Raw genomic sequence first — 15396 nt, 5'->3', positions numbered from 1 at the left:
GATCCCGATAGGGACCGGGCGACCAACGGGATCCTGAGGATGGAATCTGGGGACCCCCTCCCGCTGCTCCCCGGGTTCCCCGGCCATGGAGGGAGCGAGGGGAACACCTAAATCGCTCGCACCTCCCGCGGTTTGGCTGTGGGAGTGCCCGAGGGCTGCCCAGCCCGGCTCCTCCCCCTTAGTCGTTGCAGAATCACAAATCATTGAGGTTGGAAAAGACCCCTGAGATCATCGAGTCCAACTTGTGACCGATCACTACCCTGTCAACCAGACCATAGGACTGAGTGCCATGCCCAATGTTTCCTTAAATGCCTCCACTCCTTCCCCTGCCGAGCCTAAAATCCCCTAAAAGCCACACGGACCCATTCTCTTCCAGGGACATTTTGGCTAACCTGCTGGAAAACTCCAAAGGTCCCTGTTTTCCACTGTTTTAATTCTCCCCTACTTCTGTTTCTGCAGGACCCACCAACTGCCCCCCTCCTCCTTTAACACTCTTGGAAAAACTTGTCAGCAGCTCTGTCTTAGAGTAAGTTTTAATGTTTAGCAGTGGGAATTCTACTAAGCATTGCACTGAAATAAAACCATGGAATTATGGAATAATTGGGTTAGAAGGGACCTTTAAATGTTATTTAGCCTAAGCCCCCTGCAACAAGCAGGGACACCTTCAATCCCTCAGGTTGCTCAGAGCCCCAGCCCAACCTGACCTGGAATGTTTCCAGGGATGGGAAATCCCTGGTTAAAATCCTGCTGTTAAAATCAGGGAGCTGAAGGTGCTGTTTTGCTTCCTTCTTGAATATTCCCTGGCGCTCTGGGAAGTGGAGTCTGAAGGGCCCGGATAGCCCCGGGTTTGGCTGCAGCTCTTTCTGCTGGAATTCATCCCACAGTCCAAGGAATAGCTGTGAGTCACCCCTGTCATTTGTAATTCCCATTCTGCAGTGGCTGCAGTTGGGTTTCAGGCCATCCAGCCCCTCCTGCTGCCCCCACCAGCAATGAGCAGCTCTGCAGGGAGCGGGGTGGTCGCCTGCTAAAACCACCAGGACCGGTGCCAAGCCCCTAAAACCCACGGATCCCAAAACCCTGAGCAGAGGGACCCGTTTTCCAGGAGCTGGGGATGCCGAGTGTGTTCCTTCAGCTGGCCCTGGGGCGGGACTGGGCTCTCCCTGCATGTCCTGGGTGTGATAACCTTATCACACACCCCTGTGTGGGGGGGGACAGATCAGCTCCTGGTGGTGCCAGGAGGTACAGACTGTTCCATTCGGGGTTGGCCCTGCTTGGAGGTGACACTTGTCAGGCACAGGCAGAGCAGGTGGGGAAATAAAGACTGGCACAGATGTGATTTGAGGTGACCTTGGCACGTGGACGAGCTCTGCCCTCCCCCTGGCACATGTTGGGTGTCAGAAACGGGGCTGAGGAAACCTCACCCTGGCCTGAAACCATCTGGAGATGCAGGGAGCTGGTGCCCAGCGGGGTTTTCTCCTCTCCCTGGAAGTGGGAATGTGCCAGGAGCAAGAGCTGTGTTTGCTTTTTAGAGGCCCAGGAGAAGGGGAAAACTCACATATCTGGAAGCACAGCTGGGCTGAAGCTCCAGTGTCCAACGTGGGCTCACAGCTGGATCCAGCTTTGGCTCTTCTTTGCCGGTGCCACATCCCTGCTGCACCCACCAAGTCCCATGGCCACTCCATGGGAAGCCCTTGGCCATCTCCATGCATTCCCATGCTGCTTCCCAACCATCACACAGGTTGTATCAAACCCCACGTAGGTATTTGCAAAGGCAGTAAGTTAAATAAAATCAAAAATGGAAAAGAATCAGGCGGCCAGTTCAAGCTTTCATTTGCTTTTCCCTCTCCCATACTTTTATTCACTTTTCTCTGGGTTTTCTTTTCTTTTATCACAGTTATGCAGTCAGTAAAGTCATATTTAAACATTTCAGTGTCAGAAACTATAGCTCTGCCAGTTTAGTGCATTAAATCAGCTCAGGGGATGGTTTGAGACAAGTCATGGCATGTTTAAGACCTGCAAAGCCCTTGGGAGGTTTGTGCCAGCCCTCACTGAATGGGTGTCTGTCCTCACTAAAATCAGGGGACCTGAAACCTTGTTGGAGGGACAACACAGCTCCCAGAGCTTCCATGACATGAATTTCTACTGGAAGGTGGGGAATTCTAGTGGAAAGTGTCCCTCCCCATGGCAGGTGGTTTAGAATGAGATGATCTTTAAGATCCCTTCCGACCCAAGCCATCCTGGGATTCTGTGATAATTCAGCAGACACTCAGTGATTCTTCCCCATCACTCCTGCTGTTTGGATGAACTTACACTGACTTTAAACCCCACTGGCACAGCTGGACACATCTCCAGCAGGATCAAATCCTCCTGCCTTTCCTCATGGGAACATTATTGCCCTTGGCTGATGCTCTCCCACAGGATTAGTAGTGTGGCACTGAGTAATGCCCTCTCCCTCTCTGGAATCTGTGTTTGGAGCAGAGGCTGGATCTGTGCTTCATTTCACTCTGAAATGTTTTTGTAAACTGGATCCCATCAGCTGTGCCCAAGAAGTGCCTGTTCTCCCCACGGATTCCAAGTGGGCCTTGGGAACCAGATCCAGTCTCTCCTCTGTGCCTAAGGCTCTCCACGACACAGAATCACAGAACATTCTCAGTTTGAAGGGACCCATGGAAGCTACAACTCCCTCTTATCCATGAATCTGCCTCCACATCAGCCTGATGGATCATCCCCCACCAGCCTTGTCACTCCTGAAGGTGTTTTTGGAAGGAGCGCCAGTGGCACAGGGTGACAAGGCACAGCATCCCTGGCTAAGCTCTATCCCAAAGGGAAAATCCCCCCTTGGTGGAACACCTCTCATCCAGGCAGGTGTGTTGGGGCAACTTGGAAATCCTCACAGGTAAGAGGATGGTGACAAGGGACAGAGACTCTCTCTCTGTTCCTCACCAGCTCCTGGCAGTCCCTTGTTCCATCAGCTTTCCACTCTCTGCTCTCCCACTGCCCAAAACCCTGTGGCAGCAGGACAGCCTGAGGCTCCCACTTGTGAGGGCTCATCCTTGGCATTTATTTACTCATCCACAACTCCTCCACCAGCAGAAATCAGGGATAACCACTGCATTAACCCTGGGGGGTTAATTAACCCTGGGGTTAATGCTGGTATAATAAACCCATTTTCTCCAGCTTTTTCTCAGGGTGTTGAGCACAAACCCTCATCCCCAAACCCACATGAGCTGCAATTATTCATCCCAAACCCTATTTAATAAATATTCCCCAAGCTGTGCTCTGGAACATCAGTCACAGGCAGCCAGCAGGACATGGGGCTGTGGTGAACCACGGCAGCACTTCTGGCTCTGGGACAACATCTCACAGTGCTGGAGAGGGAAACATGGATTGTGGCTGGCCTGGGCAATGCAAAGACCAGTGATTATAGAGGGAAATTGCAAGGACAACAGGCAGGATGCAGGAGTAAAGCAGGAATAAAGTGGCAGCTGAGTTTGCAGGGAGTGAGACAAAGGGGCTGTTCTGAAAGGAGGGTTGGTCTTTTCTCCCGGGTAACAAGTGATAGGATAAGAGGGAATGGCCTCAAGTTGCACCAGGGGAGGTTTAGGTTGGATATTAGGGAAAATCTCAAGGTGGTCAGGCATTGGATCAGGCTGCCCAGGGAAGTGGTGGAACCACCATCCCTGGAAATGTTTAAAAAACATGTGGGTGTGGTGCCTGGGGACATGGTTTAGTGGTGGATCTGGCAGTGCTGGGTTAGTGGTTGAAATCAGTGATCTTAGAGGGCTTTTCCAGCCCTAACGATTCCATGTTAATGGGATTGAGGATGAAGGTAACGTTGTTGTTGGCATTTCCCTGGTTTGAAGGATACCTGTTCTTTAGCAAAGGTCTCCTTTATTTGGGGCATTTTAGCCTAAAATGCTTCTGATTATTGCCCCCCTACCCCCCCATGGGCCTGTCAGAGGATCCTGCTCTCAGAATCACAGAATGGTTTGGCTTGGAAAGGGCTTTAGAGATTATCCAGTTCCAACCCCCTGCCATGGGCAGGGACACTTTTCCCTACACCAGATTTCTCCATGCCTCATCCAGCCTGGCCTTGGCTCTCCTCTCTCTTGGTGGAACCACATCCTGCTCATACCAAAGAATTTGTCAACACAGCTCAAATTCCAGAGAAGCAGGAACAAAAACAGGAAGAAAATGCATGTTTGTGTCCGGAAATTTTTTTCCTGAAGACTTTTTGGACAGGGGTTTGCGGGTGAACGTGCCCGTGATTTAACGGGAAGAGCAAAGACCGAGCCTGTGTGGAAAGTCAGGCTCTCTCACAAGTGCTTTCCCATTGTTTGCTCAGCCTGAATCATCAGTTTCTCCCAGATTCTCCCAAGTTTTCTTGCTTTTGGGAGCGCAGGCTTTCCTCAGCAGTTCGAGCTCCGTGCCTGAAGGAACTGCAGGCAGTGATTCATCAGGGAGACAACGCATCCCAAACAACTAGAAGGTCAACTGCTTCTTAAGGCAAAACTATTTTGCAATGATTTATAGCCATATCGGGGGAAAAAAGAGCTCCTCCATGGCTAAAACAGGCAAATAATGGATTGAGAACAACTTCTCCTCAGCACTCGAGAGCCCTGCTCAAGGAAACATCACACGCTTTGCATAACGTAACAAAATGTAAGTTTTATTCCATATTATTAGTAATGGATGTGGAACAACCAGTTGAAGAGCTGGAGTGATGTCTCCTTCTCCTTTGACCAGTGTTTAATATTCTAACTACAGTCCAAGATGTAATAACATTTACACTGAAAAATACTTACAGATTCAACCTCATACTCCAAAAATTTCTAGTACAAATACAGTTAGTACATAATAATAATAATAAAAAAAAATAACAACAACAACAATAAAAATAACAATCCCAGACGCTTTGTAACAGCACAGACTGGTTATGGCCTTGAGTTAAGTTCAAGTATTTCCCAGTGGAATGCAATGCAAGCAAGAAGGTAATCTGGCTTTTACTTGGGACATTCCTGGCCCTGAATGGTAAGAAGAGAAATATAAGTGTGGGCACTTCATCTGACCAAGTTTAGCAAGAGAGTCAACATTTACAATTAGTTCAGCTGCAGAGCCAAACCTGCCTCGTGTGTGAACAACACTGCAAACTGTAAAAAAGGAAAGCAAAGCACTAATTGTACTATTGGCATTTCTTCCATGGCTGATGCTCCGTGGTTTAACTGAAATTCCTTGAGCTGCTGGTTGGGTTTGGAATGATTCTGATGGGGATTTTGCTCGTGGTTATGCATATTTTGCCTGTTTGTCCTTTTCCTTCCCCAGCTGACAGGACAAAAGTTGCTCCTCCCCCAAAAGAAGTCATTCCTGCAGAGTCATTAATGCCTTCGTGGCAGTGACTCAGTGGGAAGAGGCAATATCCTAGAGGATTTAGAGGTCACTGAGTGGAGGAGGAAGGGGGAAAGTGAGCAACGCAGTATACAGAGTAATAATAATAAGAAGAATAATAATCTTGTCTGTTTCTAGGGCTGTCTGACTTGTGCTGGCTCAGATGGGATCTGGGAGAACCAGGATCCCTCCTCCCCAGGCTTAGAGGAGCCAGTGGTGCCCTCCAGGCTGGCTGGGACCTGTAGGAAACTCTGCATCTCTCCCAGACAGCTCATGACACAGGAGCACTCCTGCTGGGAATGTGCCCTCGTGCTTCAATCCCTGCCAAAACACTTGGAAAACACGGGAAAGCAGCATTGGAAGGGATGTTATGCAGGGAAGCACCTCAGGGCTGGCAGATGAGCAGGGCTGGCTGAGGGAGGGTGCAGGGAATGGGTACCCCGTGTCCCTAAGCAAGGGGGGGTGTATTGATCACCCAACAGTCTGCCCTGGCTCTGGCACTCATCAATACTGCAATTATTGACTCTGCCCATGGAAAACTGCATGTGAGTGTTCAGTGTGCTGGTGACACCAGCAGGGAGGGGGCTGTGAACCCGCTGCAGGACCCACAGGTCACCCAGAACCCCAGGACTGTGGTGGGACAGTAAAAAAAGCAGTTTGAAGGAGGGCAGGAGGGTCCCAAATGTACAACCACACATCTGGAGAGGGGAGCAATCCCCATGCCTGCAGAGGATGGGGTTTTGGGGAGGAGCAGGGTGGCAGATGGATGCATGGAGAGGAGAGGGGAGATGGCCCCAGGACTGGCACTGCCACGCCACTGGGAAGATGTGGAATGGCTGGTGTTGGTTCAAAGACACCAGGGAAAACCACACTAGAAAAGCAGCCCTTGGAGAAAGGTTGATGAGGCTGGAGTTGTTTGGCTTAAAGCAGATTTGAGGATGGAAACAATCTTCAAACACCCAAAATATGCAGATGTTAAAAGCATGAGACATTCTCCATTGCTGAGGGGAGGAGACACCAGGGGTTGCAGTGAGGAGGGTTCATGTTACCCCTTAAGGAGTCATTTGATGGTGGCAAGTTGGCAAGAAGATCCATGGTCCTTTTCTAACCCTGCTGCTCCAAGTGTCTCTGAACCTACAGCCACAAAGCCCTGGAACCTCCTCCCATCAGGCACTGACCCCCTGTATCACTGAGGCAGGTAAACCTGCCCTGTAAGAGTGGGTTTAATGAGTTGATCAGGTCTCTGTGACCAGGTTTGGGGTTTTTTGGCTTAAAATCTGTGCCCTGCTTTCCCCACAGCGAGACATTTGCCAGGATTGTTTCCTGAAGGAAGAGCAAGGGATGCACATTCCCATCCCTTGGTGACTCAGCGGTGAACCTGCAGGTCAGCAGGAGCTGAGGGGAACATCTGAGTCACTGGGAAATGCTCAGGTCACATCTGGGGCTCAGGGAGATGTCACTGGTATGGGCAGGACAAATCCAAAATCCAGATTCCTGCACAGGGCAGCACTTCCCAGCGTTGTGTGGGAAGGACGAGTTTACCCAGGGCTGCTCATCCAAAAGGAATCAGAAGAACCCAGGCAGCATCCAACCATGGATCTCCTCAGAGCTTCCATCATTCCTTTGGGATCGTGACTTTAAATACACACTGTTTCCCATGGGACACAGGGCTGGGAATAAAAGAGAAGTCACACTGATGTGGAGGACAACCTTGAACCCTGTAATGACTAGGGAGAGATTTCCACCCAGGAGCACCTCTCTCTCCTTCCCAGCAGCCTGGGCTGTGGACGTGCAGGCATTTAGGACAGGGGACAGCAGCCCTGTCAGCATCCAGCCTCTCCTGCTCTGCCCAGCACACCCCCAGCCAGGAGAGAACACAAGGACAAACAGCACAGTTGGATATGTTTGTCTCCCCACCACCGTGGTGTGAACTTTCTGAGCCTTTCCTGCAAAATTCCCAGCAGAAAGGGATGGATGTGTGCTACTGCCACGGCTGGGGGGATGTGCTGATCCTCCTCCTCCATGCATTTTGGAGGGGAAGATCTCCAGCAGTGAGAGCAAACAGCATTCCAGGCATTTTACCAATGCCTTCAGCAGGACCAGGAACAAGCCTGGAAGTCTTCCCCAGGCTGTTACACAAAGCCACACTGACTATTTGCAGCTGGATACCTTGTAGGGTGTCTCTTTGCTTCCTTTTTAATTCCACTTTTTGTTCTCTAAAGGCATAGAGCAGCTCAGCTGAGGTTCCCAGGAGATGAAGGGCACATCCAAATTTTCTGCCTGTTCCTCAGAACAGCCAAAGGGCCTGGACACAACAGGCATCCTCAAGGCCTTCAGGGACTGATCTCAAGGACATGATAGTGATGCCCAGCAAGAAATTCTGTAAATCCAATGGAGAAAAAAGTACTGGTCCAGGGACCTGGATGTGACTTTGGGTGGCTGGCACAGCCCTGAGGGAGCAGCTCAGCACAGGGACAGTGCTGTGTTAGGGAGGATTGACTTCTTTTGTGTTAGGCTTGATCTTGAAGGCTCTGCCTATTTGGGTTCTCCATGGTGAGGAATCAGCCATGGGACTATTGGGAGGTTGTGAGAGCATCTGCCAAGCCACAGGTATCTTGGGAACATCTCAGGGATCAGACTCTCTCTGGTAGAGTTGGGCAGCTCCAGCCTCTGCCACTTGGCAGGAGATGCTCCCTGTGCTCTCAGTGATGAGCTTTTCTTTCTGTAGGGGAAAAAAGCCACAGCCCCAGAGCTGTGCAGGAGACGTGGGATGGAACCACCCTGAAAAAGCACATCTCAGCACCAGGAGGAGCCTTGGAGCTCAGCAGCTTTCAACATGCCCCCAGAGTACTGCAAGTGCAGAAAAACCACCCTAAAAACAAGCCAAGCTGAAAAAAACACCCCACAAACTGAGGAAAAACTTCCTGCTGCCATCCTGGTCCTGTCCCCACCGAAGCCAGATCTCCTGCAAAGCCCCTCAAGGAAGTGTGGGAAAGCTCCCCATGGCCCAGGTGAGGCTGGAGGCTGAAAGCCCAACAACTGCTCCAGGATGAGATCAGCCCCAGCCCTGGAGCAGCTGGGTTTTCCCAGGGGAGGTGGAAGGCTGTAAAATGACCAGAGGGTTGATATTACATTTACATATATCTCTCTATGTCTATATTCACACACACATGTTCATATGTGTCTGTATATACACGTACAGGTACACACACACACACCATAGACACACTATGCATAGATCTGCCTTCTGCCACTATTTATAAGGGTTTGATTCATCAGAAAAACAAACTTACCACCAGAGATCTTCCTTGATTCATCAAAAAAAACCCAGATTTGCCAACTGAGATCTTCCTTGATTAATCAGAAAAACCAAATTTGCCGACGCCGACCTTCCAACCTCTACTTAAACTCAGCAAATAAAGAAGCCTAAACCCTCTACCCTTTTTGTTTTCCTGGTTGCATAAAGGCACTTTCTGATGATGTGAAGCAGCAGTTTGTTAAAAAAACTTCTGTAACTGCAAGGATTCCCATCACATCTGTAGCAAGGGCTACACAGGCACCGGTAGGATGCAGTGTCACTGCTCGCTCCTGCTCTGGAGGGTCGGAGCAGATCTGCTTTTTGCTTTGATGCAGAGGAATAAAAGCTGAAACCTTCAGTGCTGGGCTGTTCTTAGGGCTCTCTGAGTGAGACAGTCGCCGTGTTCCCGCCCCATAACCTGATGGGGGTGCCAGCCCCTGGCCTGCAGCATCCAACAACAACGTCTTCATGATGCCCTGCAAGAGCACCCGCCAATCCAGGCAGGACGCCGTGTCGTGAAGGTCCGTGCAATACGTCAGTTGTCCTCATATCAGGGGATCGGAAATTAATTTGATTAAGGGTATTTAGTAATTAAATGCCGCCTGACCTGCAGCCCTCAAGCCTTGCCGTGCAGGAGGGCGGCTGCTCGTGCCAGCCTGACCTCCCTCCTGAGCCACCAGCAGCTCCACGTCCCACCACAGCGCATTGTCCATCCCTGCTGGGGGCTCTGGTGGTGGCCAAAGGGGTGGGAGGTGCAGGGGGGTTGCTGTTACTCACTGGAGGTTCCCAGCTGGAGAACACGTTGGAAACAGGGAAGAAATGTCCTTTGTCAACACCTTGGAAGACAGCACTAAACTGGTCTGAAATTCCTTCTCTCTCTCGACTTCCAGACAAAAACTGTGCCTGCGCCCAGCGAAACGAACGCAAGGTAACGCCAAAAACCAGAGACAAACCAAAATAACCCCCCCACTTATGCTGCCCCCTCACCTCTTCCACAAAGTTATATCCACACAGACGTCTTCCCATCCTTACTGCTGGAGCTCCCCTTCTCCAAGGAGGCCTTGGGTTTAGCACCTTGTTTCTCCTGGGCGGTGTTGGCCCTGTTCTGCTCCACCACCGTGCCCCCCGAGGCGGGACTGCTGGTCCTGGAGGGCTGGGTGTTGGCCTGGGTGCTGCTGTAGCTCTGGAACGCGATGTCCAACTGCTCCTGGGCCACCCTCAGGTGCTTGTGGAGGGTGGACAAATCCGCCGGGAGGTTCTCGTCCGGGCTGGTGCACTGCTGCTCCTGGGCCACGTTGGCCAAGTTCTGCTCGTGGGCCATCAGGCTGTTGGGGATCTTGGTGGACTTCTCCGACTTCACCACCAGGTTGTACTCGGGGGGGCAGGAGATGTTCTTTGGGTAGGCGTAGTTGTAGGGCGGCTGCCTGAAGCTGTTGATTTTCCGGTTGCGGATGGCGTCGCGGATGGTCCCGAAGCCCAGGTGGAACATCTCACACATGTTCAGCAGCAGGCACAGGCAGCTCACCACGTACATCACCAGGAGGAAGATGGTCTTCTCCGTCGGCCGGGACACGAAGCAGTCCACGGTGTGAGGGCAGGGCACCCTGTTGCAGACGTAATACGCCTCCACCTCGAAGCCGTAGAGCAAATACTGCCCTATCAAAAAGCAAACCTCGAAGGAAGCCCTGGTGAGCAGCTGGAAGACGTAGATCTTCATCAGTCCCTCCTGCTGGATGCGCCTCCTCCCGTCGTGCTTCTGCGGCTCCTTGCACTTGGGCTTGGCTTTGGCCTTCTCGTGCTCCGCCGCGTCGTCCGAGATCATGGGCTCCTCCTCGTCGGCCTCCATCGCGTCCTCCATGTTGCGCACGGCCTGCCAGTTCAGGGCAAACTGCTTCTTCTTCTTGAACCCCTTGAACTTCTTCTCCTCCTCGGCCGAGCGGGCGATCCTGTGGATGGCGTAGCCCAGGTACATGACGGAAGGGGTGGAGATCACGATGATCTGGAAGACCCAGAACCTGACGTGCGACAGCGGTGCGAAGGCGTCGTAGCAGACGTTGTCGCAGCCCGGCTGCTTCGTGTTGCAGGTGAACTTGCTCTGCTCATCGGAGTAGATGGACTCGCCCCCCACCGCGGTCAGGACGATGCGGAACACGATGAGCACGGTGAGCCAGACCTTCCCCACGAAGGTGGAGTGATTGTGAATCTCTTCTAGCAGGCGGGTGAGGAAGCTCCAGCTCATGTTGGTCATAAGGGCTACTCAGTTATAACCTGCAGGAATAAAAACCACGGTTTTGTGAGGTTCAGCCACGGGGCGGCCAGAAGGAGCAGGGCAGGGATTGTCCCCCCCTGTGCTGGGCACTGGTGAGGCCACACCTCAAATCCTGGGGGCAGTTTTGGGCCCCTCATGACAAGAAAGACATTGAGGGGCTGGAGCGTGTCCAGGGAAGGGGCTGGAGCACCAGGAATGGTTGAGGGAGCTGGGGGGGCTCAGCCTGGAGAAAAGGAGGCTCAGGGGGGACCTTCTCCCTCCCTCCAACTCCCTGAGAGGAGCGGAGAGCAAGATGGGGGTCGGGCTCTTCTCCCAGATAACAAGTGGAAAGGACAAGAGGAAATTGCCTCAATTTGCCCCAGGGGCAGTGTTCCACTCCAGATTTTAAGCCATAAACTGCCCAGAGAGGTTACATTTTATTACAGACTTTTTAAAAGCCCTTTGGTTTCCTACAACCTCAAATTAGCCTCTGGACAAAGAGTCACACGCTCTTCTCCAAGAGAAGTTCTTTTAATTTAGCGAGGAAAAAACAAGATATTTTGGCAAAAGGTTTTACAGGAGGAAAATACAACCAAGAAAAAAATATTTCTTTTCCAACCTAAATGATTCTGTGGGATAAACTCACTCGCACAACGTGGGTTCAAGGGCCTTGAGCTGAAAGCAGGAGCAGAGGGTGCTGCCCACATCACAGAGACTTGCACTGCTGCAATACCCTTCATTAGCAAACCCAGAAAAATGCAAAGAATCAGTGAAAGAATGGGAATATTTATGTTTACAGGCCGATGGCCCTTTTAAGTCCCTTTTGAAAAAACAAAACAAAACTTTAATCAAATGCAGATTGTTTCAAAAATAAACCTTGAAAAAGCTTTCAAGAGAAACCCGTGTATTTATTAGAAGACCTGGACAGCTGGGGAGGAAGAGCTTGTAATAACCATTCTGTGTTTAGCTTAACTTGCAGTGGGACCTCAGCCCAAGCTCCTTGGGTGACTCCAGGCATCACTAAAGACAGGAGGCTTTTTACTGCTTGACTGGCACAGCCCTGACAGATGCCTGGAGGTGAGAGTGACAGGGAAAATATCAGACCTAGAGAGCACTGGAAGGAGAGAAGAGAGAGGGAAGAGAGAGGGAAGAGAGAGGGAAGAGAGAGGGAAGAGAGAGGGAAGAGAGAGGGAAGAGAGAGGGAAGAGACAGGGAAGAGACAGGGAAGAGACAGGGAAGAGACAGGGAAGAGACAGGGAAGAGACAGGGAAGAGAAGGGGCTGTTGTCCATGTGTGGAAAGACTGTTGACAACAAACCTAACCCTCCATGCTGGGTGAGCATGGCTGAGTGAGGATGAAGATCTAAGGTGGGGAAACGATCATAGAATCACAGAATCCTATAATTTTTTGGATTGGAGGGGATCTTAAAGATCATGTAGTTCCAAGCCCCTGCCCTGGGCAGGGACACCTTCAACTAGACCAGGTTGCTCCAAGCCCCGTCCACCCTGGCTTGATGATGCCACGAGACAAGAGCGAGGTCCCAACTTGGCTTTGCACCACTGGAGACACAAAATTGTGGGGTTTCCAAGGTCCAAATCCAGGCTTTGATCCCGCTGCCCGTGCCAGGCACAGCGTGGGAGCAGCCACAGGCACAGCCCCACACGGGAGCGGGAAGGGAAACGTGCCTTGCTCTGTTCTCCACACCAAGCCTTCCTGGAATGTGGCTTTGCTTTAGGACAGGAGCCAAGCAGGGCTGCTTTGCCCCAGGAGGCAGCACCGTCCCAGCCTCGAGATGCAGCGAAATTCCTGTGCTGTCGAGGGCTCTCGAGAGCAGCAGATGGAATTTTCTAACCCTGCTATTTCCAGATCAAACGAATCCCCTGCGAACCCAAACCCCCGAGTCTTCACACGCCGGGCTGGGCCTGTGGGAGCTCTGCAGATGGTGTTGTTCCTGTCCTGCAGCTGGAGAAACTGAGGCAGGGAGAAGGGTTGGGGAAGTTCTCCTCTCTGCCCTCAACTTGACCGGTGAAGAACAACAGCCCCCAAAGCTGCCGGGGCCAGAATCCCCACCTCCTGCCCCAAAAGTGATGCCTTGGACCCAACGGTCAGCACAGAAACACTGTGCAGGTGAATGCGGAAAGCAACCCCCATGGAGATATTTAATGAGGAATTTGGGTTTATTCAGGGGTGAAATGGGAAAAAATATCCCCTTTGAGTGCCTCTTTTTGCTGCTTTGCAGTGGGTACATCCTGAAGTGTCTTTAACCCTTCCCTTGTTGTGTTCACATGCAAATATGGGTGAAATGGGGCATTTGTAGGATTAATCCAGGCACTCAGCCAGGCTCCAGCTGACTGGGGGGCTGGGAAGGGAAGACCCTGCTGGGTGTGGGACACCCGGGTCTGCCCAAGGCTTGAGGACACATCAGCTTCACCTGCTCAGCCTCCACCAGCTCCCATTTGCATCCCCAAATAACTGCAAGCCCCAAACTGTCCCTAAAGATGCACTTCAAATGTCCTGTAGAGCAGTACATTCAAAATTCAGGGCTCACCTAAAGGGTTTCTGAGGTTTACACCGAGGATAATTTACCATTTTGGGACTGTTACTCACAGACACGATTCTCAAAGCTCCAACTCACCTCCCAGCAGCTGTTTGATGGGGCTGGGAGGGTCTGACCGAGGTAATGATGGCTTTTGGAGTAAATATTCAAGTTTTGAACTGGTTGGTAGCAAAGCACCCGCTGTCTCCTCTGGGAGACACGTTTTAGAAAGGAGTCCCTGACAGCTCCCAAACTTCCTGAGCCAAGGAAAAGGAAAGAAATCGGTAGATAACACAAGTGGAGGGTTGTTACTTTGGGAAGAGCATCTCTGGCCACCAGCCACCAGCTCGAGGTGCTGGTCCTGCCCGCTGACACTGCAGCTCAGCCCTCTGTGCACATCTGGATCTGCAGGAACATCTGCAGGAAGCAGCCACGAGCTGTTCCTGTGCCCCTGGGACCCCTCTGCGTGGGATCACACCTGGATGTCACACTCCTGTGTGCCCACCCACCCTCCTGGCATCGGATCTGAGAGCGGGAGCTGAAGAAAACAAGTTAAAACCCCTCCTACAATCAGTTGGTTCAGTTGAACTTCCAGTGCTTTTTGTGGCTCACTGGCTACAAAGACCACACTAAGAGATTTCAACGCCTTTAATTGCTCGAGTGGGGGTTAGTGCACCGTGATAATCTGGGATCAATCATATGGCAAACAAGCTTCCAAGGAAAGATTTGTTCTCAGTGCTGATGGATAGGATGCTACCAGGAAAAAGACTGTCTTTTCACAGTGCCAACTAGAAAAGCACAGAAAATGGATTTATACATCTTTCCACGAGATCTAATTCCTTCATGCAGCGGGAAAGTTACACAGTCGGGGGAAAAAAAACCCCAAACCTGTGTGGATCTGCAGCAGGTAGATGGATTGGATTAGGTGGTTCATGAAGCTCATTATCTACCAAAGAAATGACCCATCGTCCCTCTGGCTTTGAAATCCATTCATTCAACCATCCATCTTCACACGTCACCTCCAGATTAGGTGACACACAGGGCACAAGTTTCACTCCAAGACAGCGGCACAGCAGGAACTGAACTGCTCAAACCACCAAAATCATGTGTAGCCAGGTACAGGAATGAGACTTTGGCTCCACATTCTCATCACAGTGAATTCCCCAAACCTGCTGATCCCCTCTAACACAATCACAGGCACAACTATTAGACCCGGGGAAAAAAAAAACTTTTAAAACCTGAGTTTAAAGTAAACCGAAGGGAGAAAAGAAATTACCCAGCGCTAGCTGGACGCCTTTCCTTTCTGCACGGTTGCTTAAACCGCGTGGAAAACAAATGAGGGGGGGATAAAAAATCTACTTACAGAGACATGGTGCTTCCCGCGGTGGCTCCACCGACATTCCCGTGCCTTTGCCCCCGAAAAACTCCCGCTGCCTCGGTCCAGCCCCGCCCCAGCGGCTGGAAAGAGCAGCTCCAGGGCAGTATTTAATGCTGCTGTCAGACCCCGCCTCTGTGGCATCCCCCGCCGGCAGGTCCTGCCCGACCCCCGGGCACGACCCCAGCGCGGCTCCCGGCGCTTCCCAAGCCTCGGGAGGAGAAGGAGGGAAGGCGCTGGATAAATAACACCGTGGGGAGGAAGAGAGAGGGGGGCATCGGTTTTAAATCCAAACAAGCCTGCCGGGGCTGGCTTTAGGAAGGCTGCCTGGAAATTCCGCCGCCGAGCTCTGGAGCTCGGTTGGGAGTAAATTAATGGCATCGGCTTGTGGCGCTGGTAACACATTTGTAAGACGGAGAGCGTGACTAATAGGGAACATGTGGAAAAGACGCTTTGGCAAAGGTTCCTTGGCTGTTGGGGGCGAAAAAAATAACAAAAACAAAACAACAAAAAAAAAATAAAAAAGAAAGAAAGAAAGAGGGAAGGCTCGCTAG

At 51.4% G+C, this 15396-nt stretch overlaps 2 protein-coding genes across 4 annotated transcripts in view; both read right to left on the bottom strand.

Annotated features, from left to right (window-relative positions):
• The window catches only part of IBA57 (iron-sulfur cluster assembly factor IBA57), a 13915-nt gene extending 4519 nt beyond the window's left edge, over nt 1-9396 (bottom strand). The window contains exon 1 of the mRNA XM_029964678.1: nt 9345-9396. Within this exon, the coding sequence (XP_029820538.1) occupies nt 9345-9396 (52 nt within the window). The remainder of the gene's footprint in view (nt 1-9344) is intronic.
• Nucleotides 4655-15396, bottom strand: part of GJC2 (gap junction protein gamma 2) — a 32150-nt gene continuing 21408 nt past the window's right edge. For 2 of the 3 annotated variants that reach the window (XM_018084931.3, XM_018084930.3), the window contains exon 2: nt 4655-10951. In XM_018084931.3, the coding sequence (XP_017940420.1) occupies nt 9684-10931 (1248 nt within the window). In that variant the 5' untranslated portion in view covers nt 10932-10951 and the 3' untranslated portion in view covers nt 4655-9683. Of the gene's footprint in view, nt 10952-14830; nt 14940-15396 lie in introns of those variants that run through there. The other variant, XM_008922398.4, reaches the window with a different exon arrangement.

This window comes from Manacus vitellinus, unplaced genomic scaffold, assembly GCF_001715985.3.
Source record: "Manacus vitellinus isolate BGI_N305 unplaced genomic scaffold, ASM171598v3 scaffold_78_pilon, whole genome shotgun sequence".
NCBI classification, from domain to species: Eukaryota; Metazoa; Chordata; class Aves; order Passeriformes; family Pipridae; genus Manacus; species Manacus vitellinus.
This window is presented reverse-complemented; position numbering and strand designations above follow the sequence as displayed.